Source organism: Apus apus, chromosome 1, assembly GCF_020740795.1.
Source record: "Apus apus isolate bApuApu2 chromosome 1, bApuApu2.pri.cur, whole genome shotgun sequence".
NCBI lineage: Eukaryota > Metazoa > Chordata > Aves > Apodiformes > Apodidae > Apus > Apus apus.
Window position 1 is genome coordinate 17,187,880 of NC_067282.1, and position 27,633 is coordinate 17,215,512.

General features: G+C 37.9%; 1 protein-coding gene across 1 annotated transcript in view; it reads left to right on the top strand.

Moving 5' to 3' along the window:
• DDX10 (DEAD-box helicase 10) overlaps positions 1-27,633 on the top strand; it is a 163,113-nt gene that overhangs the window by 109,553 nt on the left and 25,927 nt on the right. Inside the window, exon 16 of the mRNA XM_051641310.1 lies at positions 2,211-2,267. Within this exon, the coding sequence (XP_051497270.1) occupies positions 2,211-2,267 (57 nt within the window). The remainder of the gene's footprint in view (positions 1-2,210; positions 2,268-27,633) is intronic.

Below are 27,633 nucleotides of genomic sequence, written 5' to 3' on the forward strand. Positions count from 1 at the left end.
CAGTGTGGGGATGAATGACATCATAGTTAAAACACTCATCCGAGTCTTTGGAGGTACATCTTTCTGGCTGTGCTTTAGCATTTCTTTGTAACCTAAAGCAAGGTAGTTTATATCTGGGTTTTATGCAATCATATAAAAAAGTGTCTTTATTATGGGGGATATTACCTTGGCACAATAGAATATACAGGTGTCCTCAAGGTAATAGAAAATAAGGTCCTGACTGCGGTAAGTGTATAAGCATTTGCTCGGCATGCTGTATGTAATTACATATGTGCTTGAAGCTGTGTATAAATATAAGCAGTGCCTTAATAGTATTGTTTTCATAGAAGCATAGAATTGTTTTGTTTGGAAAAGCCTTTTAAGATCGTTCAAGTCCAACCATTAATCAAGCACTGCCAAGTCCCACCACTAATCCATGTCCCTAAGCACCACATCTACATGTCTTTTAAATAACCTCCAGAGATGGTGACTCCACCACTTCCCTGGGCAGCCAGTTCCAGTGCCTGACAACCCTTTCAGTAAAGAAATTTTTCCTAGTTTCCAATCTAAGCCTCCCCTAGTGCAACTTGAGGCCATTTCCTCTTGTTCTAGCACCTGTTACTTGGGAGAAGACTACAACAGCCTCCTTTCAAGTAGTCCTAGGGGCTGATAAGGTCTCTTTCCTCTGAGGAAGTTTTCCAGAATTGAAGCCAAAGTTACAGTCTGATTGCTATTTTGTCATTAGCAATCAAAATAGCCCAGTAAGAGGAAGATTGCAGAATAAGATAGTTGGTGCTGAGAACCAGATTGCATGCTGTGTGGTGGGGGGGTTACACTGTATTAGCTCCTACCTGGTGCTTTGAACTGAATCACTCCAAAGGAGGTAGTTTCTCAGCTTTCATGAGATCCTACACACCACCACTACCTCCAGTGCAGGAGGGCATTGACAAACTAGAGTGAGTTCAGCTGAGGTCACTGAGATGGTGGGTATGGGAAAAGAGGCTGTTTGAGGCTGTGTTCTCCTTTTCCCAGGGCTGTGCTCAAACACACTGCTTTTTCAAACAACTTTGTGTGGTACCTACCAATATGCTTTAGTAGCAGCAGTGTGATGATACAGCACCAGGACTCCTGTAGCTGTAGCTTTCTTGTTACTCCCATAAGTGAGCTGAAACGTGACTGGTCTTCAGCCTTTCGTGTGCTTGAGATGTTGCTCCTGTACTGATGTTAGGGCAGTGTCCCCTTTTATGTGAACTTGATTCTAAATGTGCTGATGTACGAATGGCCTATATTGCTCAAAGGAATTGGTAGAGTTGTATTACAGATACATTTTTAAGCTAGCATAAAGAAATATCAACACCAATGTCATCAGCATCACTAAGACAGAAGAAAAAGAGTGGTGTGCTTTTCCAAGGGACGTGGACCCTCACCTGAATTTCTGTCCTTAGGATTTTCAATTGCAGGGACCTCACAAAGTCTAAATTAGAGGTAGTCCTTCAGTTGGTTTAAAAATAACCAAATCCCAATAAGAACGACAACAGAAAAAGCAGCAATGAATGTCAATTTAATTAAATATCTTGGCCACTTTTGTATGCTCAGAAATCTGGCAGGCAGCTTTGAATAAATTTAATCATTGTGTTTTGCTCATTTTCTTGCAGCAGAATCCTTTTGGTCGAGGGAACTCAACATTATGGTTTCTGAATTGATGCAATTACTAAACAAATGTTATTGTATGATGATTGTTAATAATGGAGATATGAAAGCTAGGGAAAGCACATTTTAGCTTTTCATTTTTAGCAATTCTGAAGCTAGGAAAATTATAATTTAAGTTTGTTAAGTATATTGTATTTCAAAATAAGCCACTGAGAAATAAGAAATTGTATTTACTGGTGCCATTTTAACTATCTTGTTTTAGAGACAGATACTAACTTTGTCAGAAGTATTTGGCTTCATCATTCCTTTAAGAGTAAGAAGTCTTGGTAAAGATAAAACATGAGTTGGAATCATTCTTGTAGTTTTATTTCCTTTAAGAGCAAGAAGAATGAATAATATCTCAGTAAGATCTTTTTATTTATAATTTTTCATCAATAACATACAAGGTGATTACCACCAGTATAGCATGTGTGTGTTAAAATATCTAGGTGGCTCAACTTAAATCTTAAAATATTTAAAAACCCCACAAAAACCCACCACCCAAGTATTTGCTTTAAAACTGTGCATCTTTTTTGCTTTAGGAGAAAAGACTGAAAGAAAAAGCAGCAAGGAGAGAGGCCAGGAATAAGAACGCACAGGTAAGGATTTTTGTTGTTTTGATCAAGCTACTAGTGATGGGTTTAAAACTTTTAAAATTCTATTGTTCCTTTCTTTAATAAGCAATGTTGTAATTAATGACTCAAAAGGATTTTCTGTTTGTCTTTTCTTACTCCTTTGCTCAGATGTGCTTATAATGACTTGATGTGGAAGGATACTGAGACAGCATGAATGTGTGTGTATGAATACACGTGTGTGTGTGTGTTTGTAAATACATACAGTGTATGGAAGCCTTTTGAAATTCCAGCCTCTTTATTCTGTATATCGTGTGAGTTGCAGTTTCAGCTGCAGTGCTGATGCCATAATTTTTTTCTCTGAATGCTTGGTCATGTTTATAACTTGCAGATAGTAAGATACATATGTTTTTGTCAAATCTTTTTTAAACCTGTTTCTGGGGAACCTCTCCTTTAAAAAGAAAGTATTTACTCCTTCCCCTTGTTAGACCCAGAAATAAAACCTTTGCTATGCAGTTCTTTTTATGTACGTTACTAATTCCCTGGAGGCTGTTCTGATTCTTCATATTACTTGGTTTGTGATAAACTGGTATTTCATTCAGCTGCAATGATTTTCCAGAATTTGAACAGAGTAATATGTGTCGTTTCTCATGCTACATCTCCTTAAGCTACACATGAATAGTTATGGTTGGTTCCTGGCAGTTAGCAAATATGTCACTCCCTTGAGAAAATCAATAATGTTCTTTGTCCAGTTTTTGTGAGCTGGCTGTGTGCTGGGAGACTTAAGCATGGGAAGATGCTTTGTCCTGTGGTTCTGAAGTGGAAAGTAATTAAAGTTTAAGATGAAGAGCCTAGTTACACTAAGTATTAAGTATGATTCTGTCTTCGAAGATGGCAAGCTATGCGAGCTCTTGGCATCGTGACTCCATAGTCAAGCAATTTTCTGCATGTAATTGAATGTCTTGAGATGTATCTTTTTTAATGTATTGAGCAAGCATCTTAGGAAGATTATGGAATGAATGATTAACAAACATCTTAATACAGGGAGAAAATATTGATCAAATCAGACTATATCACATTTGTAAATGCTGCTTATTAATTTTGCCTCTTTTTAAGGAATAAAAAAAAAATCCCCCATGTGGTCTTACTCAGCAGCTGGAGAAATAAATCCATTATTTTCAAAAGGATGTGCTTGCTGATGCACTTACCCTATTCTATTCTTTGCCAAGCAAATTAATCTCTCTCTCCTGTTGGAAAATGAATGCAGTTGATCTCTGCTGAGAAATTATTTGTCCATGTGGGCAGTGTGTGTCCCTGGGTACAGTATGGATTTAATGTGGAGCCTCAATCCCAAAACTGTATAACATAAAGCCACAGTTTGATGCACTTCTGCCTCTTTTCTGGACAGCACTTGCACTTGGGAAGCTGATTTACTAGTCCTTGTCTAGTGTGAGATTGGCTTATGCTTTCTGTGAGAGTACCAACTGTGCAAACCTCCTATTACTTTGACCTAATTATATTCCTGAAGTGCTTAGCTCACTTGCTGCCAGAAGGTACAAGCCTCAGGAGCTGACATGTCCTCGATGAAAACTGTTGGGCTTTTTCTCTTGTTGAGAGACTATTTTTGCTAGAACTGCGTGCAGCCGAGTCCTATCGTTTTCAGTGGGGCTCATTTCGGGGAACATGTTTCCACTGGGAAGGGCTGCCAGCTTGGAGCCAGGCTGTTTAGGCCTGGAAGTGGAAAGAAGCAGTAGATGGTTGCTTAAGGTGGCAGTTTCTGTCTGCTGAGTGTCTGAGGAATTAATTAAGAACAGTCCTTCCTTCACGGAATCTTAGAGATGAATCCACAGTAGCTGGAGCTTTCTGTAGTCCATATGAGGTATGACTCGAGCAGCACCTATGAGACATCCAAAGGGAAAAAAAGAGAAGGAAACAGTAAAAAATAGTAACTAGATGTTGACTAAATCAGGAGTTTAAAAACATTTGCATTTTCACTAGTGCTTTCAGAATATGGCCTGTTAACCACTGACTCTGCCATACACAACTCTTTGGTAATTAATAGCATTTTCTTAAAAGAGAAAGCAAGAAGGAAAACAAAAAAAAGAAAGCAGAAAAGGTATTTTTAGCAATATTAATGCAGTTTAGCAGCTGGAGGAAAGGCTTATATCAACAATTATGAGCAGCCAGTCACTTCAAAGCAGCTGTGGTCATAATTTATTGTTCCACATCTACCTGCTTTATGCTTGTTTTATTAACTGCATCTCCCATTATGAACTCCTTGGGATACAGAGTATTACTTGTCACCTTTCACTAGTACATAGCCCACCAGGTCAGATATGACCAAAACAACAATTTACTTTCCCATTCCAAACATTTAATAATAATTAATCAATTATGACTCTTGCATCTCTGCTTTAGTATAATTCTTGTTGCCCTCTTGTTCGTTATGCTCTGCTGCTGACTGGACGGGGCCTGATGTTGTTATTTATGTCTGCTGTTTGGTTTTGGTAGGTTGTTTTTTTTTCCAAAACAAAAAGGGAATTTATTTTGAACTAAAACTTTATGGTTTACAGTTTATTTATTTTCTTGTAAATCATACACTTGTGGGATTTAATCTTGTTAATAACAGTTAATACTGTTTCTCTGTACTGTACATACTCACCCCTTTCCCAGGAATCTTGGCTTTTTGACATTTTTCATTTATTCTACCTGTAGTTTTTTAACTCATGGCCTATTCTTTTTAATAAGCACTGTCCTTCAGTTGTATACCCCTATATTGTTATGGGGGGAAGAGAAAGAGTATCTCCAATTTTGGTGGTGGTGTTTGTTGTTTTTTCCCCTTTTATTTCAAATTTTTAATGCTTTGCATCATTGTAGGTTTTTTGTCTGTATGCCAGCAAAAGGAAAGATGACAGGACAGGTGGGGCTTCTTATTTTTCTTCTGGTGCCACAGGAGCAATTGTCAGGATGATTTTACTCAGCCTTCACTGTGCTGGGGCAGGGCAGGCTCCCTGCAACTGGAACTGAACAACCAAATTCTGGCATGCTCTGCTGAATGTGCTTGAGCAGGGGATTAGATGAGTGGGTAGCTGCAGTGTTATTGACTCCACCTTGGATAAATCCCCATGCAATAAATAAACTAGGTCAAAAGTGAGGGCTCTTAAAGGATGTTTTAAATAAAGCATTTCTTAGAATTTATGACCCTTAATTAATTTGAGTGCAAAGGCTGTGAAAGCATATAAAAGAAGTTGTTGGGTTTTTTTATGTTCCTATTGAAGAAAAACTGGAAACTTTTTTTTTTTTTTTTTAGTAATCAGATATTTAATTGTCTTGCAGTTTAGGATAATTTATTGAGATACTTACAGTGTTTGAAGATTAAAAAAGCAAATATTTTTTCCTCATTTGGGACTGATAAAATTACAGTCCTCAAACAAATTTTGATAGGGTTTGCTTTGGAGATGGTCTAGAGAAAATTAGGCAACCATGTTGTCTTTTGACCCAAGAAGTAAAGGTTTGTGCAGAAGCAGCCACTTACAGTTTCTCTGAGGCAGTAGCTGGGTGTTACTTGGTGAAGCCAGCCCTTGGTCTCAAGCAGGATGTCCCTGTGCCATGCAGTGCTCTGCTCTTGGCTTTGCTCTTTTGCTTCTAGTAATCTATCACATACTGATCTCTTAGTATAGCTAAAGAACTTTTAGTTTTCAAGCAGCATTTAAAGGTCCTTGCTCTGCAAGCAGTAAAGCTTAACAGGACTGTATTTCTCCTTTAGTAGGTTTAGTGTTTTCCTATCCTGATGCCTTAATTGATGTGTTCAGAATTATTAAATAAGGAAGGTTGTGGTTTCTTTTAAAGAAACTTTTGTAGGAAACGCAGCTGAACAGGTCTGTGGGTCAAGATGGGGGAGCAGAACAGGAGTCAGGAGAAGGTGCTGTTTCCTGCCCCAGCACTGATGTGCTCTGGGATTCTCAGCTATCAGCTTCCAACATCATGCAAGAAATGGCAACTAGCCCCTAAAAGAAGGCATCATCATGTGCTAGAAATAGTTCGGACAGCATCTATAAGCAGTGCTAGGAGAAAAACTTGCTCAGTCATGACAGCTCGGTGCATCAATTCAGCAACTGGCAATCCTCTGCAGATACACTGTGCTGGTGTCCAAAACAAAACAGAAAAACCTGAAAAAGGGCTGGCTGGCAGACCAGAGGCAGTTTATCTGTGGTCCATAAGGAAAAGCTAGCCTGCTGGAAACCTAAAAAAATCCAGCTTGAACAATGACTCCATAGAGAGTTTTTCTGTTTTAGAAAAGAATGAAAAGGACAAATAATTGGAATAAAGTTGAGGCTGGGGATTGTTATCAGGCAGAAAACTGACCTCTTCTGAGGGAGATACAAGCACTCAGTTGTCAGGGGTCCTTTTTCATAGGAATTACTTCTTGCTGAATAATTGTAGAGCATTAAAAGATCAACAGCAACAGCAGGATAATAAGTATGATTTAAGTTTTTTCATGTCCTCTCTTTCTCCCCTGATCTCTCCCCAATATATTTTGCTGTTCCCAGAGGGATTAGTACTTTTGTATGATATTATACATATTTTTTTAAAAAGAAATACTTGATATATAATGTAAGATTTTCAGAGTCTCGATTAAATTAGGAATCTTTCTACTCTGCTATGAAGGGATGTGAGCACATCTACAAAATACACTTGGGTGAGCAGGAGGCACATACTCAAAGATATGACAGATTCAAGCATTAATATCTGCCTGTAGCACATCACTGCAAGGTATAATCCTCAGCATAGCATTCTGTTTTATGCTCTGTTGAGATTTTAACTTAAAAAAACACACTTTGTTTTAATCTCCAGTACCCTCTGTGGAATTCGAGATGTGCTTGCTGAATGTAGCTCAGTAAGTCTGCACCGTGTGGCAAAATTCCAACAAGAAAGGGACAGAGTCAGGTCTCTTGGGCAGCTATTGCTAATAATTCACTTGGGGAAATATAATATTTGAAAAATGATAAATTCTGCATCCACTTTGTGTTGTTCCTGTGGCTGCTGGAACTGACTTTTATTACCTGACAGCTCTGCTTCTGCCTTGAATTTCCTTTTTCTTGACATCTAGCCCATGACCTGGTGTGTAGGCTGGCTAGGTTCAATGAGGATATGAACAATAACTTCAGTGTGGAAAGGAGTATACAGGAGAGAAGGAATAATTTGGTCCATGCCTTCTCTGAATGCAGTTCCCAAATACATTTGAGTTTTATCACTAAGTGTTCTTGAAAAAGGCAGAATCATGATTTCAAGTTACTTAATATAAAATAAAGAAATCGATGATTCTGAACTAATTGTATTGTGAAATATTTATAAAATAAACATTTAAGTTAGTATTTGAAAATTAGTATTATGTATCTATGGAAATGGTACCTGTATTTTGTTCTTTGAAAATAAAATTTCTGTTATTCCAGCTAATATGACACTTTCTTAAGTTTTAAGTAGAGCTGTGCTAAGTCCTGCCTTTTCTGCAATTAAGAATGTATATGATTAAACTAGTATCTTCTGTGTCATAACTCTGAACAAGTAGCAAGGGAGGATTCTGATGGATTGATTTGCCAATTATCCATGCTTCTGTGAACCTTTTCATTGCAGCCACCAGCAGGAGGATTTGAAATATATTTATCAGATTGACCATTTAAACTAATTGGCCATAGCCATAGCAATTGAATTTTGTGAGTATAATATTCACAACTGTTATTTTTAATCATATGTGCTGTGTGATGACAGTCTGCTGCTCTGCATGCTGGAGGATGGTGATTTACTAGTTAATGAGGTGGTTTCTACATAGTCCTGGCAGAAGCATAGATCAGGGAGGCCGTGGGCCTCACACATGCCCCCTTGTCCCCTGAAGGTCTGCTGGAATGAGGTGAATGCTCCATGGATCAACACAAATGCGTCTTTGTTACAGTGTCTGACATACCCCATGCTTTGGTTTGTCTTTACTTTTGAATTTATAGTAAAGAGAGGAAACTCTTTTCTTTAAACTTTTGTTGTTGTTATTTTTTTGGTTGCACTTCTAGGGGAGCTTTTGATAAAAGATGTAATATGGATTTGTAAGAGCTGAGAAACAAGATTTCTGGTGTGTTAGGGAGCATAAAGGTTATTGTCTTACTTGATTGCAAATGATTTTCTTAAGTCTGGGAAATACTGAAGACATTTATCCAGTAGCTAGATTAAATTCCAGGAAGATTACACTGTTTAATCAATTATTCTTTAGGGGACTTTCTGTTTCTCAAATACCCATATAAGTTTGATAACATTGAAACAGGAGCTTTGGAGCCATCTTAGGCTTCTATTGCTGACCTGCAGAGCTTTCAACATGTTAAAGACTAAACTTTCTTTGTTTATTTCAGAACTAACAGTATTTTAGCATTGGGGTAGAAAAACTTGGTATTTTTTATTATATTTTTTTTTATTAAGGGCTTAGACTATCAAAATTGCAGGATTGCAAACAGAAGTATATGCCAAACATTCTTCTCTGTCTTTTGAATTATGTGGATTTTGTTATCTTTTATTTGGATCGTATAGTTACGAATAATTCTTGGTAGTTGTAGGATTAAGGAGTGCTGTGGCACTGTTCCTCCAGGCCCTTGAGTGGGGATCACCAAATAATTCAGTGGCTACTTGAGGTGCTGCTTGAGCTGTTCTGTTCTTTGAACAAGGGAGGTATATATTATTCCATTTCATTTTCCCTCTTTCCCTGTGTCCATGCGCATAAGGAGCATGATTCCACCGTGAGGTTCCTCCCTGCCTATGGCAGTGTGGTGAAGCACAGGGTAAATGGTACAAGAGCTCTGTTAGTCTTGGCCAGATGCCTTTCTGAGTCTTTCTGATTAAACCCCAGTACCTAAGCTTACTTACGTGTTTCTGTTTAAATACACACTTCATCAATCCAGGCAACATACTTCAGTTCAATACACGTATCTAGAAAAACATTAGGTATGCAAGAAACCAGACAAGAACTCTTTGTGCATTGCAGAGTGCACACCACATATATTCAAGGGCAAAGATCTTTCTACTTGAGCTTCAGATTTTCATTTCAGCATTGATGGAATGTTTTTGTGCTAACTGTACAGCACCATGTTCTGTAAACTTAAACAGGGCAAGAAAAGAGCACAGGGACTTTGTGATCACTCTCCATCAATATTTAAGGATTTAATTTTTGAATATGCTGTCTTCTAAAGGGTACAATTTAAACATAACTAGCCACTTTGATGTAGTTTGGAATTTATATGTAATTTGACAGCAACTTTTCTTCGTGACTCCTAGAATTTCTTGTTAAATTTCTTCACTGATTTGATGCCCTCCTCATTAGTCTCAGTCTGAGCAGAACACAAATGGTCAACTTGTCCCTACCTGAGTCTGGCCAAGGAATTAGAGGCAGTGGACAGTGCTGGAGCAGCACATCCACCAGTATGAAAAGAAGGGGGTGAGAGGGAAGAAAAAACAACAATCAGCCCACCTGTTCTTAAGTGTTATAAACCAGCCTCAAGGTATTTTCATCTTGGTAAACAGACCCACTATATGAAGTTAATTAAAATGATATGTATTTTGTTAATCTGCTTGGTATTACTCATTAATAGTGTCTAGTAACCAATATGTGAAATTTCTCTCCCTCTAAAGCACAAATTGTAAAGTTGTTTTGTCAGGTTCATTTCCTGTGTTCCAGATATGTTTTGAGCATCAAATTGAGTTGTTTATTAGTGTGCTGGTTTTGTCCTCCTTGCCTCACTACAGTCCTTTGATGCTTTAACCAAACAGTGCAGTAGAATTGCCTGCAGCTGAACTTTTGGAGATCTTAACCCTCTTTTCTGCCTCTACACTCAATCCTGAAGATGAGGGAAACCCCAGATAATCCACAGGTAATGATACAAGGCTTGCAGCAGCTTTCATACAAAGCATTTATTTAGGAAGTTGGAAATTCTTTCTGGGTGGATAGGTCTTTTTCTTTTCTGTTGTGAATACACATGCCTCAGTTCTGGCTGTATAGATACTATGCAGATGGTTTGCATTTCACAAGTAAGCTGTATCAAACTGTTCAAACTTTTTTATTTTGCATCTTGATTTGTTTGTATTACTCTGAGCCACTTCCCAGCTTTCCTTATTTGTTTGAAATGTTCTTAGATTATAGACTTCAGCTGCAGGGACTCTGCTGCTTATCTCAGGTATGAGCTTCTTAAGAAGAAGTAAATTGGCTGATGATCAGGGGTAATAATTCACATGTGCTTTGATGATCTTGACATCCTCATGCAGTAAGGGATCATAGTTAGTTTTAAATTAAGCAGCTCTCTTTTCTGGGCAACTCCCCTGTTTATATTCTCAGAATGTGTTGCCTGCAGTATTGTATGTCGTCTACTGTAGGTACTCTCAGCAGTTGTAATTGCTACTAGTGATGAAAATTGATTTGTGCAATCTACATTCTGACTGATAATGCTGCAGTTGGCAACATTTTAAAATTCTTCTGACGGCTGTTTTCAGAATAGTTCAGGGTCACATAGTCACCAGAATTCCAACTGCTTTATGCTGAATGTTACGTGAACATTAAAAGAAAAGGAAAGAGCTCTTAATGACTTTCTTATATTTTTTTCCAGATACTTTCTAAAGACTTAGTGTTTTATTGGTCTTCCTTTGCTAGATATACTAGATCAGGAGCAATACAGTATCTGTTTTACCACAGTATGCAGTTTTGTAATAAGTTTTCTGTTCTTTACACTATTGGCTGCATTGATAAACCAAACAGTTTGTTACTAGGAAATGCCAAACTAGTAACTAATGTGTATAGTATTTTTACAGACTTCATGGGGAATGTGGTAAGCCCAGTACTTCCCCCACTTGTATTTGGAGGAGTCCAGTAGGGCTTGTGTCTTCCTGCTTTGATTCCAGCTCTCTATCAAGGTTTCTTTTCCTTAAGGCAATGCACAATTTTTATTTTCTGTTTTGCCTCCATTTGATGTGTCCTTTTCCTCTTGGGTTTGTTTTGGTGGTGTTTGGTTTTTTTTTTTATCTTCTGCTCCCCCCTTGTCTTCTATGAATTTTTTTCAGGAGTTCTAGGTTTCTTATCTCTTGTGGTTTCATCATCCCCTTTTCTATTTCTTCTAAAGGAGCTAAATTCAAATTTCTGCTACTTCTATTTGGTTGCTTTCTGGCTTGTGGAAACTAAGAGCAGAAGCAATGGAGAACAGCAGAAAGAGAAGTGATAGCATTATCTGCAAAAAAAGCCTTGGAGAGGTGCTTAGAATTTTTAGGGAAAAGTTTGTTGTGTGTTTTGTTTGTTTTGTTCTTTCTGTACTGTCTCAGGTTCCTGACATTCCTTCAAATAAATGCATACTGGTTATATTTTGCTGGGCCAGGCAATTCCAGTACTGCCAGGTAAACTTGATTTTTCCAGTCCCACTATTGCTACATTGTAGGCAGACCTAGAAGAGGTTCTGTGTCCATTACTCCTTCCACGTGTTTATCTTCAAAGCTAATTACTTGTAAGCTAAGAAAATCTGTAATGAAAGTTGTCAGTGCTTGTCCCTTGTATATTGTGATGCAGATCAGGAGAGATGACTTTGTGTCTCCCCATCTTTGTGTCTCTTCCATCTGAGCCAGATCCTCAGTAATGAGTTTGCTTAGTGTGTAGCAGTGAACAGAGGACATTGTACATTTTCTGACTCTTCAGTGTTTTCATTTGCCCATGGGGTGTGTGCCATCTGTAAGATAAACTGATTAAAAATCCATAAACAAGAAGTACACATAAACTGTGAGCTGAACTGTTGCTAACATCTTTTTTTCTAGCATCTACATAATTTTTTTTGTTATTTTCCCCCCCAACTTTTGTGTCTTTTGACTACATTTCCCAGGATATTCAGGTTTCATTTGTTTTCTGATGAGAAGGTGGATACAGGAAACCTGAGTTCTCTTTGAACTAGAAATCGTTATGTGCAGATTGTTTTTAAACTGTACTAGAACTAGCATGGCCTCATAATGCCTGGTTTGTTTGTTGTTTTGAAGGGGGTTTTTTTACGTTTTCTCTGGGAGGTGTAAATCCAGGGAGCCTCAGTGTAGTTGAGTTGTTCTTGTCCCCCTCAGCTGAGAAAGGATGTAGTAGGAAGAGGTCCAGAAAACATTGAGGAAAAACTGGAAGAAGACTGATGTTATTAGAGAAAGAAAACAAGTGAAGGGAGATACCAAGACATTTCCTAAGTGACTGAAGTAAGACAGTACAGCTCTTTATTCTTCACAGGGAGAAGGCCCCCAGGTACAATTCCTTCTAAAATCAAGCTTATGCTGCACTGCATGGCATGGTGTGGACTTGACCCAAAGAAAGGACCAAGCTCAGTTAACTCTCCTCCCCTTCCCTCCCCCCAGCCCCCAGCCTGTGCAGGTACCATTAGAACTGGCAGAATGTGGGCATGAAGCTGGACCTGAAGAACACAGAGCACCACGGTTTTGTTCTCAAAGCTTTTGCATAAATGTAAGAGCTGCTAATTAAAGGCCATGAGGGACTGATTTGCAAATGCTTTGTTTGCCAAACATTTGAGATTGGGCTTCTTGGTTCCTTAATTTCCTTAGTATCATTCCTGTCCCTGTTATCATTGGGAAATGCAGTTTGCTGTATTGTAACAACTGAGAACTGCAGCTTTTCTATGAGTTAATGTGCAGTTTGGGTGACTGTGCACACACTGAGCTCTGCACACAGGTCTTGGCAAAAGTGCGTTGAGGCATTACTACCCATCCTTTTTCTTTTTCATGGTGCCTGAAATTCCCCAAGGTCTGGAAATTGGTTTACTTTGTGCTAACTCCTTAGATGCCCAGATGTTAACGGTGGTGTGCTTCACAGAAAATCACAGCCAACCTTGCTGTTTGCACAGCTGGGAAGGGGACCTTGTGGTTATGGCATTTTGTACTTGGGTTTCCATTGTTCAGATACTTCCAATCACTGCCAGTATGATGGTAGATTTCAAATATCTGGCCATAAACTGACCCTTTAGATTAATGAGAGGTCACCAAAGTGCCCTTCTTTTTGTGACAAGTGAAAAAGAAATGGTCCCATATCTTCAAAAATGGTTTACTTTACTTCCTTATGTACTTACCGTACATTAATGTTGATCTTCATCATGCCTTGTGGAACTCATTTGTAAGTATAGTTGCCTTGTAAGCAGCTGTGCAAAGCAGTTACTGCTGATAGAAAGGTAGGATAAGCATTTGTCATTAAGGAGAAAAATCCTGAGGAAGAGCTGAAAGAGCATTTTTAATCCTATTTGCTACTTGATTTTGATACATGTTGTAATATGGATAGCAACACAGCAGTTCTGTGAAATACTCCATTAATGTAAGATCTTTAGGTTACTGTTTGTGTGGTACAGTATTTCAGTATATTATACCAAAAAGCAGTATTTCAAATGGAAGTTCATAAGGATGAATTACTTTAGAAAATCGGTCAGCTGCATGTAATACAATTAGATTTGGTTTAGGCAAGTATATAATTCTGCTCTGTTCATTCTTGTTGGACAATCTGCCAAAGCTTTAAAATTTTCAGCAAGAGAAATTGTGGGTGGACAAGGGAAAGTGATTGATTAATTACAGTCACAGTCAACTTAAGTTTACATGATTAACGTGACTGGCTAGTTGAGCTGAAAGCTCATAAAAATCATTAGGCTTCATTTTAAGTGGCAATCTCAAATAGTCAATTTTCTTTGATAATTCATGTGCTGTTAAAAATGTCAAAAGTTATTAGCAGTTTTTATTTCCCATCACCTAGTATTCTAGCAGGTCATGTATCTACAAAAGTAGTGCTTAGGAGAGTTATCACTGTTCAAGGTACCAATCGATGTGGGAGATGCATAGAATTGGTGAGATTCATCCTTCTCAGGTATTTATGCAGCAAAATTCTATGAATAATACAAATGGCAAGCCACTTCTTTGGTTGATATTCTGTTATTCTGATTTAATATTAAAAATAACTCATGTGCTATTATCATACTTAATTTAGAACTCTCAAGTCCACTGTTACTATTTTTCTGATGCTTGGTTTGACCTGCCACCATTTCTGTGATGCTGTTACCTCTAGAAAGTTAAATTGGAATGAAGTCTAGTTTGCCTTGCTGAGAAGTGTAAATGGAATAATTATCTCTGAGCTGGGTTGGCCAGTGAGGTATCAGGCAGGGATCATGGTCTGAGCATACAGTAAGAGAGAGTACTGGGAAGTGAATTTTTCTCAAAGCAGAGCCTGTAGGTGAATGAATCTTTCCTAGGGTGTTATTTGTCAGACTTTGGTCAGAAGATACTTTATACTCTTAGAGCTTATTTCTTTGTTTCCTGTGGAACAGCAAAGAAAACTGAGTAGGTGGATTGAATGATTACTTGAATAACACATATCTACCAGATCTGTAGATGCGGGTTAGTCTTAGTTGTACAGTATTTTGAGAGCTATTGCCTGCTTCTGTACAGCACTAGGATATTGTCCTCAGGGCTTTGAAGAGCTATCTTTGTGCTCTGCTACAGCTGCAAGGAAGACAGTGTGTATAAAAGCAAAGGTATTCTAAGAATTAGTGTTTGCTCAATGCTTTCAAATAAGAGGTACTGGTGTAAGTCTTAATCCTACCTATGTGATTGATTTACCTTTACTCTTAGTTATTCTTTTCTGACTAAAAATGATGTCCTTTTGCATGTCAATACATAAGTTTTGTGTTCTTTTGAAATTAATTCTGTCCCCTTTGAGGTATCAACATTTTATTAAATCACTTAGTTTTGGAGTTTCAGTTAGCCTGTCAATCATTAATCAATGCATCATACTTATTTTGGACAAATATGTAATACTAGGTTCCTAGCTCATGTCTGCTCTTCCTCCCTATTATGGTACCCTATGAGCATGTTAATGATCCATTTGCAGCATCTGAAAATGATTCCCAACGTGCTATCTTAAAAAGGTTGTTTTGTATAGTTTTGCTTTAAGGAACAGTCCTGTTTACACAGAAGTGTTTGTTATTATGTGTTTTCAGTAACATTAAATACCTTTATTGTTACTTCTGACAATATAACTCAACAGTCCCCAAGCAGAAGCTTTATGTAATGGTTCTAGCCATATATTGGACTCACAAAGATTATTAGGAGCTTGCTAGTCACAATTATGCAGATAATTCACTTCATCCCTTTCTGAACAGCACAGCTTCACACAGTGGCAAAATTACTGTGTAATCATCATTATATGCAGAAGTAAAAAGCAGCACAGAGAAGAATGCTGTGGTATTAGAGAGGTGAAGTAAGTATTGGAAATTGACTTCACTGAATTAGGAAAAGGAAGAAAGAGCCTTGTTTTAACATTTTGGCACTCATGCATCCGCCTTTGACTTCTATCATCACCTCATTAAAAACAAAGTATTTTGGGTGTGATGTGAAGAGCTCTATACAAGCACTTTGCTGCCATGAGAACAAGCCTCATAAAAGTTAGCCAAATTTAAAGTTGCATGTGTAAGTGAAACAATATGTTAAAGGCACATTGCAAGGCACCAATTCCTTTCTTCTTCTTTCTCTGTATAAGCCTTTACCAGTCTTGTAGACTTTGGAGAGACTCTTAAGTGTTAAGCCTATTTCAGCAGAACTGTCAGCAGAAAGCATAATAGCAAGAGTATGAGAAAGTCTAACTGAAATTCAGAGGCTTCGCATGATAGAGGAGCTACGACTTCACAGTTTGAGACCAGTTCTCTTGACTATGAGTAGGTCAAGTTGAGATGCACGTTAGACTTGATGTAGTATGATTTTTCATTACTTTAGTGGAGCATCTATATTAATTTCTGCCTTTAGAGAGTAATATACAAGTGTAGAAGAAAGACAACTTTCCGAACAAGAGCAGGAGCAAGGAGAGGTTGATTTTCCCCAGCAGATGGATCAGGAAGAAAAGGAATGCCTGACCTCCTTCTTCACTGCTAATTTTTACATGTCCTTGTGCAGATTTCTGAGATAGGAAAGTCACTGCGGGAAGGGAATTGTCTGTAAAAGGACATACATTGTGAGGCTTGATCTGGAGCAATGAAACTGTGCTCTCAAGAACTTTTGGACTGATGGTAACTCAACAACATATAGCAGTAGGTTGTGCCATTTGATGTGCACTTTGTTTCTTCTTTCCGTGTTTGAAATTTTCTTTTTGCTCTATAAGAAACAAACTGTTCTTTTATTTCTGTTTCTTCCTTCTTGGTACCTGCATTGAGTCACTGTGTTTCATTGAATCCTCTTTTCATTTTCTCTCATTTGTTGGTTATTCAGTTTGTCAGAAAGTGGCTGAAAGTGGCGCTTTTCACCTCTTCTGACTTCTCAGTTTTAAAACAAAAAATGTTTGAAATGTTTCTTTCATGTCTTAATAGTGAAGGAAAGGAATCTACTCATCTTAACCAGGATGTGATCTGAATTTATACTACAACTCATAGTCATGATTCTGGAAGTTAAGTGGTTACAGCATTTTCCTAAAGAATGTCATCTCAGTGTTTTGTTCTGTTCAGCAAAAGAATGATTAGAAAAGAAACGCAGAACAAAACAGAGGACACGTTGGCAACACTGTCTGCATTTCAGGGCAGCCCCTCTCTGAATATAGAGTGAGTGGGACAGATGCAGAAGGTGATGTGTAAATTTATTGAATTATTTCCATAAAAGATTCTGTATTTAGCTTAGAATGCAACTAAACCCTCAGGAACACGTGCACTACTGTGGCCTGTTGGAGGAACTGATGAGTGTGAAACAGGGAATGTTAAAAATGGAAAGAAAAACAAAACAAAACAAAAAAAAATTTGTAAGTACACACAGGTATTTTTACAAATATGATATTAACGTCTTAGGTCATATTGTGACTGAATAATGAGAAATCTATAGTTGGAGTTGTGTTTAAAAATAGGACAATTTTAGGGAAGTGTCAGTACTTCATACCTGCCCAAATGCAGCTTCTGCTTCAGGAAACCTTCATCTGCTACTCAGTGAAAAGTGTAATGGGGAAGCACCCTTCCTGATGTCCTCTCTTGCATAATTTGTCTCTAAGATTTGGTGTGGCTGCTATCACAGGGCCATTAGTGTGATTTAGGGTGACATTGGGAGATGCATGGTGAGCATAATGAGGAAAGTTAGCGTCTTGCTCTTCTGTCTCTGGGGCTGTATCGAGATTACTGTGTCCAGTTCTAGGTTGTCCAGTTCAGGGTGGATGTGGAGAAAGTAGTTAGGGTCCAGGAAACATTGCCAAGATGGTCTGGAGTCTAGAGCACATGATCCATAAGGAAAGGGTAAAGGAGATGGACAGTCTGGTAAAGAGGGGTCTAAGGGACATGCATATTTGAAGGGTGGTTACAGAGATGGTGGAACCAAGCTTTGTTTGTTTGTTAGTTGCAAATTATGTAGATTTTCCAGAAATTGTGTCTCAGAAGTTTCAGAGTAGACGCTGGGAAAAAAAAACCTGTTTACAGGGAGGGTAGTGCTGGTGTGAAATGGATTACCCAAAGAGGCTGAACCTCCCTATTTGGAGGTTTTTGAGACTCAGACGGACAAAACCTCAGCTGACCTGATCTTGTTTTTGTGATAGTACTACTTTGTGTGGGAAATTGGCCTAGGATCTCCAAATATCTCTTTCCTCCTACCTTTCCATCTTTTCTTTAGACAGCATAGTCAGTTTTTGTACTTTCCTCCAATCATTCTACTTCAAGAGTTAGACTTTGGAGTTTTCAAAGTCAGTAGGAGGTGAACAGATAGCAAGCAGTAACTAAATGTGACACTGAAAAAATTACTGTGCCACCTGCTTGTTCCCCCAGAACTCATTCATGTCTTAGCACTACGCTGCTGTATATGATATTTTCTTTCTTTAAATAGTTGCGTTTTTTCCAGTGAAATTACACTAAACTTACATAAAGGCCCCAGTTGACAGATGTAAAGCAAAGAAACGGCTAAAATTAGAAGAGATAAAAATAGAGGTTGGGAAACTATCTGAATGATCTTACCAGCAACAACTTTGTGCTGCATTCTGCCAGTTAGGTCTGCTCTGTGAATTAGGTCAGACTGTAGCTCAGACAGAGTTCATCGAGAAGAAAAAGGTGTCATGCTGAAAAAGATGCATTTAACATTGGACTGAGGTCTTGACATATCTTCAAAATCGGGTTATATGGCCAGGATGTTTGGATTTGGCGTGTGGGAGAAGGAAGGTCCACTGTTTGAGCCTCAAGAGGAAGATATTATTCACAAACATTTCAGATAATTTACTTAGCTTATCAGATTTGAAGAAATTGAGTCAGAAGCTTATCAGAAATGTGCAACTGTATAATGCACTGAAGTTGGTGAAAGGACTTTTGATGTGATAGTGATTTGTTTTTTCTGATAGGCATTTGAAAGACAATTCCTTGTATAATTCATTAGGCATTGCATGTCTAAACCAGTTGTTGGTTGAAATGTTTTTCATATTTTTACAGATTAATATTTTTACAGATCACTAATTGCATTTGACTGTCAGGCACTGAGTAAATTAAACTAAAAGGCTTCCTGGTAGGAACATAAAAGAATATTAAAAAGATTAATACAGCCTGCATATTTAAAAGTGTTTGGTTTTGTTTTGTTTGTCACTGAGAACATTCACAGTAGCATCAAAATATTTCAAACTTCTGGAGTTTATACAAACTGCCTAGGAGATATGTAATAAAATATCAGTGTACCTGTTAAAAGGTGGATAAGAGGATTAGTATGTATAAATCATTATGTGATCCAAAGCTCTGATCTGTCTCAATAAGCAGGTATTGACTTCACGCAAGGATCAGTTTGTGACCATCTGAGACCTATATTTTTCTAGAGGTGTTCCTTATGTTAGAATCTGTGAATGTAAGAATGGATTTCTGTGTTCAAGGCTGTGGTTTCTGCTTCCTGTTTTTAACATTTGATGTTAGCGAGAGAAATTGGAAAAAAAATCATTCAGATCTGGTTTCTGATAGTCAGCACAAAAGTAGTGGCAAACTCAGTAGGCCATTGTTCACTTATGAGTGATGCCTAGAGAAGTCTTTTCCAGACTTCGAATGGTATGTCAGTTTTGGAGCAGATCTATAAGCCTCTCTGGAGAAATGAAGTAGAGGAAAGTGCCTTTGCAAGGGTTCAAGGAGACCTCTTGGCTGGGGTAGAAAAGAAGCAGCGTTGCTCTGAATTGACATGTCTGTGGGCCTGTTTCAGCACTTGTAATTAACATGTAGAAATTAGGACAGTGATTTGCTCAGTCCTCATTGCTCATCTCTGTTGTTAGCTTCTGCATAGTCATTTCCAGAGAAGGGCAAATTACAGTGTAAGCTCTCTAGCCAGCTTGGGCTGCTGTATAATGGGTTCTGGCTCCTTCTCTAATCTGCCACAGTGACTCCTTGCAGATCGTGCTGCTGTTTGCTTTCCCATTTTAAGCCTGAAATAGAAATGTTAGGGATAGAATAATGGAATTGTTTAGGTTGGAAAGGACCTTTAAGATCATTGAGTCCAACCATTAACCCAACACTGCCAGGTCCACCCACCACTAAACCATGTACCTAAGCACCACATCTACACATGTTTTAAATACCTTCAGGAATGGTGACTCAGTCACTTCCTCGGCAGCCTGTTTCAGTACTTGATAACCCTTTTGGTGAATAATTTTTTCCTAATATCTATTGTAAACCTCCCCTGGTACAATTTGAAGCTCTGTCATCTTGTCTGGTTGCTTGTTACTAGGGAGAAGAGGCCAACCCCCACCTCACTACAACCTCTTTCAAGGTAGCTGTGGCGAGTGATGTCTCCCCTCAGCCTCCTTTTCTCCAAACTAAATAACTCCAGTTTCCTCAGATGCTTCTCATAAGACTTATGCTCTAGAACCTTCACCAGGTCTGTTGCCCTTCTGTAGACTTGCTCCAGCACCTCGATGTCCTTCTTGTATTGGGGGTCCAAAACTGAATGATGGAATTGAGGTGCAGCCTCACTAGAGCTGAATACAGGGGGACAATCACTTGCCAAGTCCTGCTAGCCACACTATTACTGATACAAGCCAGGATGCTATTGGCTTTGTTAACCTCCTGGGCACACTGCTGGCTCAAAATCACCTGGCTCAAATATATAATAGCAAGTCATTAGAAATTACTCATTCTCATAGACATTATATTTCCACAGTATGTGAGCAATGCTGCTGTAATCTTTTGGTTTCACCTATTCTGTGTGTCTTCTGGCTGCAGCCTGAGCAGTAGGCTCTGGGGAGGAATATCATTCTGTTTCCTGAACAAGGATGTGGCAGCAAGATTTTTCCTGGTTGCTGGAAGTCTGGACATATGCCGAAGACAAGTATTTTGTAGTTACACGTGCTGTTGAACAAAGGTAATTTGGACATGGTTAAATTTTTCTGTTGGAAATAGAATTGTGCTGCAGTGTTATAGAGTTTTAAAGTTTATGAGGTAGATCTCAAAAAAACCTGCTGATGTTTCCAACATGGAAGGTCTTTTATATTATATTGAGAATTTTGCATACCTTGTGGCTGTGGTACTGAATGCTTTGTGATCTTTTAATCTAAGCACTCTGTCATCAGGATTTACTTCTGTTAAACATGTACAAGCAAAGAGCAGAGAAGTAAGCCAGTTTTCCCTAATGTCAGGCTAGTTGCTTTCTTACTTGACAGTCCTTCCTTTCTGTTATCTGAAAGGACTTTTATAAAGACAGAAAATGTGAAAATAGAATTTAAAAAAATTACAATGCATACATGATCTCATGATACCAGCATTTCTTCCAGCTGCTCAGTTAACTACAGGCTAGGCCAAGTTGCCACTACTCTCTGGGTCAGTTGCTGATAGCATCATCTTCCTTTTGAGAGGCATTTCCAAAGGTGTCTTCCAGGCCATGTTGTTACAGATCAGAATTTCAGCAGCTTTGTCAATGACTTGGCAACAAAACGTACTGATTTCAAATGTGTGTAGGTTACAATTCAAAAAGGAGATATGGATTATAGTGACTTCTTTAAAACAACAAATGCTTTTGCAAATGTACTAAATCATGTCCAGGTATAATATTATATAGCCTCTTAACTTTTCATTAATTGAATGCCAGCATTTTAATGTCGTTATTCCCTGAGTTAGGTGAGTAGAATTTGCACATCATAGTGTCAATCTAGCAAAACAGAAAAAACAACATGGTACTCAGCCTCCATAAAGGAGTCTCATTTGGAGACTTAAATTGTAAAGGTGTAGAAAATTCTCCTGCAAGGCTTGAAGCAAATAGGGGGGCATGGAGAGGCAGCTTCTGTAGTACCTATGAAGGAGGGGATAGAGGTTGGTGGGCTATAAATTCTTAACTATTTTGCCAGAAACGTTCTCGACTCTTCATTTGAAAGATGGGTCTTTGAAGTTCTTCAGAGAAGACATACCATTTGAAATGTACTTTCTCATTGTTTGTGAAGCATCCTCATGAGACATCTTTTCTAGGAATGCTTTTAAAAAGGCAGATTACATATTCATATTTTTTATAATGATCAGGTAATATTCAATAGTTTGGGGAAAAACTGGGTTGTTTTTTTTTTTCTTTTTAGTCATTATATATTGATTTTCTAAGTTTATTCACCTATTGGTCATCTCCTTTCTTGTAGCTTTGGAAGTTAGTAAATTAAAAAATTCTGTTCCCATCTACCATTGGAGCCAAGGTCTTGACTTTATGGAAGCTCTTTAAATGTGTTTTTTTTAAAATAAAACCTCAGTATAATTTTCCATTTTTTATATATCTGATGATGGACTTTAATTTTACAGAAATCAGTAGGAAGTATTAGCTCGGACAGTTGCAGGCTGAGTTTTTTTAAAAAACACCAGACTCCTGGTGTTATACATGCTTCTTATAGAAAAAAAATATTTGTAAGTAACCTAATATTAATAATACAGCTGTCACTTAACAAAAATGTTGATTTTTAAGGTGAAAATGGTCTTAAGTAATTAAAATAAATCATACCAATTACATCTGTTTCCATGGGCAAGGGGTTATAGAGAGGCTGTCAAAGCTGTATCAGTGTCCACGTTGGGCGCCAATAAATTGTTATCACCGTTTGACTCAGGATCGGCAGCAACGCTCTCGATCCCCTCCCCCTCCCACCCAGGTAGGGAAGGAGAGAGAGAATGAGGAGAGAGATTCTCTGGGTTGAAAATTAAACTACACAGCTTTAATTAAACACTAATGATAAAATAAAATGTACAATGATATACAAATGTGTTCAGGAATGAGCAAACCCCTATTGCTTCCCCCCACCCCCAGCATCTCCTGAGCTGGGAACAGCCCCAACAAATGCCAGAGCTGCCGGAGAGAGCGCAGAGTGAGGAGGGTCAGGAGAGCTCCAGCCTGGGGGTTGGTGGTGCTGGATGGACGGAGTCCTCCCTGGACACCTGCCATGGATGGGAGAGAAGGGAAGAAGAAGCAGGAAGGAAGTTGTCTTCTGTGATCTCTGACCTTCCTCTGAGCTTACGTAAAGATATGGAATGGAATATCTCTGGCCAGTTTTGCTGTCTGTCTAATTCAGTCTCCTATGGGGGGGTCATCTCCCTGTAGTGTCTGAGCTGGCAGAGCACAGATGTGACCTTGGAGTCCTGGCAATAATATAAACATTCCTGCATTATCAGTCCTAGCTTACTGAAGGAAAAAAAAATAAAAAAGTCAGTAAAAGGAAAAGTGGCTTTGTCTGGGCTAAAACCAGGACAATCAGTAAACTGCATTTAAAGGAATCGTGATGAGATACATTGGTTTGGCTTCTATGATCAGGTCGAGTTAGGGCAAAAACTAAAAGCCAGTTGTTTGTATGTCTTCTAATTTAATATATTTTAATATAATAATGATACATTTTAATGTTAATTTTGTTCTTGACTTGTTTCTGCTTTTTCTGGAAGCTAAATGTAGAATATATTGCTGAGGATTATTTAAAGTCTGTTCTATACCTCGAGTGCATTTTCCTCTTGGGATCATTAGGGTTGAGGGTTTCTTTTTATTTCATTCTATAATTAGAGTTACAGCCTTCTCTGAAAATGTCCCTCTACACTTTCCTAGCTCTCAGAGGAACCAGGAAGAATTATCTTCCTGAGGTGTTTCATAATTGTGGGTTTTGGTGTTCACATTGGATCTGAGGTTTTGGGAAGTGTTTTAGTATGTGGCAGCAAGGTAGATGCCTGCAATTGTGAGATGCTGGATCCAGTGACTGAGACAAGCTCCTTCCATTCCTGCATTACTTCAATTTGTGGTGCTATCTTAGATTTTATTTTCAAGCAATTGAATTGTTATTTCTAAATAATAAGTGATAAAGATGTCAAAAGTCTGTGGTTGTAGTATTTTTCTCTACTTGTATTTCCAGAACTTGTTACTGTCTTAGGGTATATTCCTAGTGTCTGAACTTACCTGAGGGTGCAGTTGTTGTGGGATGAGGTTCAGTGAAACAGATGACACCGAAGTGGGCAAATAAAAAGGAAGTTTAAGCATGTCAATATATAGAATTTTCTGGTATCATCTAAATTGAAATACCTTGCACATATTCATCGATGTAGTGGCACTCTGGCATGGTACTGTTGTCAATATGTTGCTCTGGATGTGCTACTCACTCTTTGTGTGGTATCAGCATTTAAATAAAAATTGTAACCGGTTCCCTCAGATTTTCTTGACTCTTAATCTCAATGAAACAGTACTCAGAGCAAGTGTTTTAATCTCTCTCTTTGCCTATTACGTATATTACCAGATGAGAAAAAACCTGAAATGATTAAAAAAATCCTAGAGGATTTTTGCATGTTGTTAGGTGATTTCTTGTTGATGTTGAAAACCTGAAGGCTCTGAAAAGATTTGCGTCTTCAGTTGTTTTGACTTCCCCTGTTTGAATTCTGCTCCAGTTGAAAGTAATGCAAAATGTTCAGGTCTACAGATTAGCACTTATTTGAAATAAAGAAAAAGCATAGCTGTAAAGCAAGCAGCTTGATGCAATATATTTAGCTGGAGGTGTTGCTGTAGCCTCCAGCCATCCAAATGTTGTCCCAAATATTTTAATAAATTAAACTTTTTTTTTTTTTTTGCATGTGTTCTTATTGCAGCTACATTAATCACAACTGCACTAAAAGAGTTGCATGCTGGCAACAGTTTTAATTTATTTTTCTTAAATGGGGATTTCATAAAAAGCCTACTCTGTTCCATATGTCTATAAGTATTGCAACTTTATAAATAAAATAATACATCGACTAATTCATGTAGCTTCCCCTTGAGTGAGACACAGTGGACTTCTAGGATAAAAGCTTGTACCTCGCAACATCTGAGCTAGGCTACATTGTGGCTGACTTAAGAATTAAGATTTTTTTTTTAAGGTGAACTAAAAGATCTTTTTATTTTAATTTTTTTGAGGGTCTAAAACCCCACAAACTGTATAATGTAGATTACTTAGGGTGCAGCCACAAACATTTGAACGACTTCAGAGGGCAAGTCTCGTAAGTTCAGTGTGCTTCCAAAAAATATGGTTGGAAGCACAGCCTACTCAGACATTCCAGATGAGTTTAGTAATTTGAATGTATAGTTTTCTTCTCATCTCCCAATAAGGAGGCTGAAAAGAAGAAGGTGACTTTGTGTTTTTTTCTGTAAATTAAACACTTCTTGCAAGTAGCCCATCATTTGTCAGTTTGTACCTTGACTTTTAGGAATGTAGCTCAATGTTTTCTTGAAACAAGTCAGTGTAATATTGTTTACATTAAAGTGGTACCTCTATTTTATGGGAACTGACCTACTTATTTAGGAAAACAAGTGCTAAACTTGAACAGCTTGTGAAAAAGCCATGGGAAATTTGTTTTATCCTAAAGATGCCTGCTGTTATTTTTTAAGTGACTGTGAATAAATGCATATTGTGCTAATATAATTAGGATTTATTTTAAAAGCCTGTTCGGGTAATTAGCTAAGAACAATTGAGCTTAGTCTTCTTTTGAGCATCATCTAATCTAGAATTAAATGTAAGGCAGTATAGGTAACAATATTTTTTAAAAAATACGGGCAAAACACCACTACTGGAAAAGGCACAGAGCAAACGGAGTCAAAGGAGGTGTCCCCAGCCATGACAGAGGTTGGAACTAGATGATCTTTAAGGTCCCTTCCAATCCAAACCATTTTATGTTCCTATGCAATTCCAGGCTTCTTTGTAAGCTGTAACTTGGCTGAGCTGAGCTGTAACATTAGTGTGCAGTATACGCTAAAATACAGGTGCTTTGTCTTGACTAGATTATAGAAGTTGTTTACACTGGAAATTTCATAGAATCATAGAATGGTTTGGATTGGAAGGGATCTTTAAGATCATCTAGTTCCAATCCCCCTGCACAGGCAAGGTCACCTCCCACTAGACTGGGTTGCTCAAAGCCCTGTGCGACTTGGCCTTGAACACTTCCAGGGAATTCATAGCTTCTTTTGGGCAACCTGTTCTAGTGTCTCACCACCCTCACAGTGAAGAATTTCTTCCTAATGTCTAATCTAAATCTCCCCTCTTCCAGTTTAAAGCCATTGCCCCATGTCCTATCACTCCCTGCCCTTGTAAAAAATTGATCAGCCATATGTAATATCAGGTGGTTGATATGCCTGTTGGAGCACTTAAAAATATCTTTGACATCCTGAAATGCTGCAAGGAGCTACTTTTGTAACAAGCTAACAGCATTTCAATGTAGGCAATCAGAATTTGCTTCATCTAGGAGAACATGGACACATGACCATCATATTTTGGAACACGTGACTGTGTTTTATTCTTTCACTTAGAGCAGATTAAAGCAATAGACCTGTTTCCCCATAGCCATTAAATATGGCAATACTGATGCATTAGATATTATAAATTTCTGTCTATAGGAAAACATCTAATTGGAGTGGCTATGCAGATGTTCTCTCTGTACTTGATATATGACAGAGTAAATCACTGGTTGTCTTAGCAGACTAAATAGAAATGAGTTGAAATGAAAAGAATATTAGAACAGGTAATTAAAAGCAATTTAAAAAGTCTTGAAAATGTCATATACCAACATGCATAATTTTTGTTAAATGGACAAGCAAAATAGTAATGATGATGTTGTAGAAGATAGCAAAACATTTGTTAAACTAGAAAAGCATGAAAAGACTTGATATGTGCACAACTCACAGGTTATTTTCCTCTAGGATCTGGAAAATTCCTTTGGTCAGTGTGCAGAGGAGGGACTGTCAGGCTTCCATATGGCTTCTGTGAGGGACTAGTAGGCTGTTCATAGGCCATGATTTTTGAAACAGTGTGAACCACACTTGACCTTTTCTTGGCAATGTTTGGTATTATTCTTAGCAATCCCAGCCTGTGTGTGTGTACCTGCATTGAGCAATGTTTCATGCTATATTTGTGAAAGTGAGAAAAACAGTGAGCATTATGTCTCTCTCAAAAATATGTATGACCCACTGAAAAATGCATATATAATATTAATTATTTATTATATTGTAATTGTAGATATATAAGTCACAATGTCAATAAGGTACAGGGAAGTAGTAATTCACAGGATAACAGTATTGCTGCCACTCACATCACCACTCAGTTAAAAAAAAGTCAGCATCCTCTCGGTGCTGGAAAGGCTCCAGGATTAACTGCTCTCAACTACATTTTTTACAAATGTGCCATGATGACTCTTATTTTTTCCTCTAGCGTGACAGTTTTTTACTAATCTCTAGAATTATTCTGTTTAGGTCTTTAATTTAACTCTTTTACACCTTTTGAAGAAACCGGAGGCAAGACTGATCAGCTGAAACCTCTTCAGGTCTATTACAACATATGCAATACATTGGTTCTTGCCATTCTACCTGTATTAGAAAGCAAATAAAATTCATAAATAAGGCTACCTGCAAGTGGAGCACTTTGGAAAATCTCCATTTCAGTTTTGTCTTTATTCTGCCTCAGCTTAACAAGCCAGATTTGTTCCAATTCAAAGATGTCAGTGGAGCAGCAGCAAGAACATTTTGGCACAGTAGTTCTTGTATGTCTTGCAGTCAGTGGCTCTATTTAGCATGCAGGAGATTTACTGTTGTTCACTTCTCATTCTTACCAAATGCTATGGAGTAGAATTTGGTGCATCTTCATTTCCAAAAATGTGTTCTTTAACAAAATGTAAGTGACTGCAGTGTGAATTATGCAAGCCGTATCAAAAGCACTGAATAGATTGAAAAGGTGAGGAAGAGTAGGAGAATAAAGTTAAAGAAAAAAATTTGACAAAAATCTGAGATTTAAGCATTAAATATTTCACATTTGCAAAATTAAATTGCTTGATCTTGAAAATGGAGTACACTGCATTCCTGCAATTAAATAAATTTTACATTTTAGCAATTAAGCACAAAGAGCAAAGATAGAACCTAAATAGCGTTCCAGTATTTG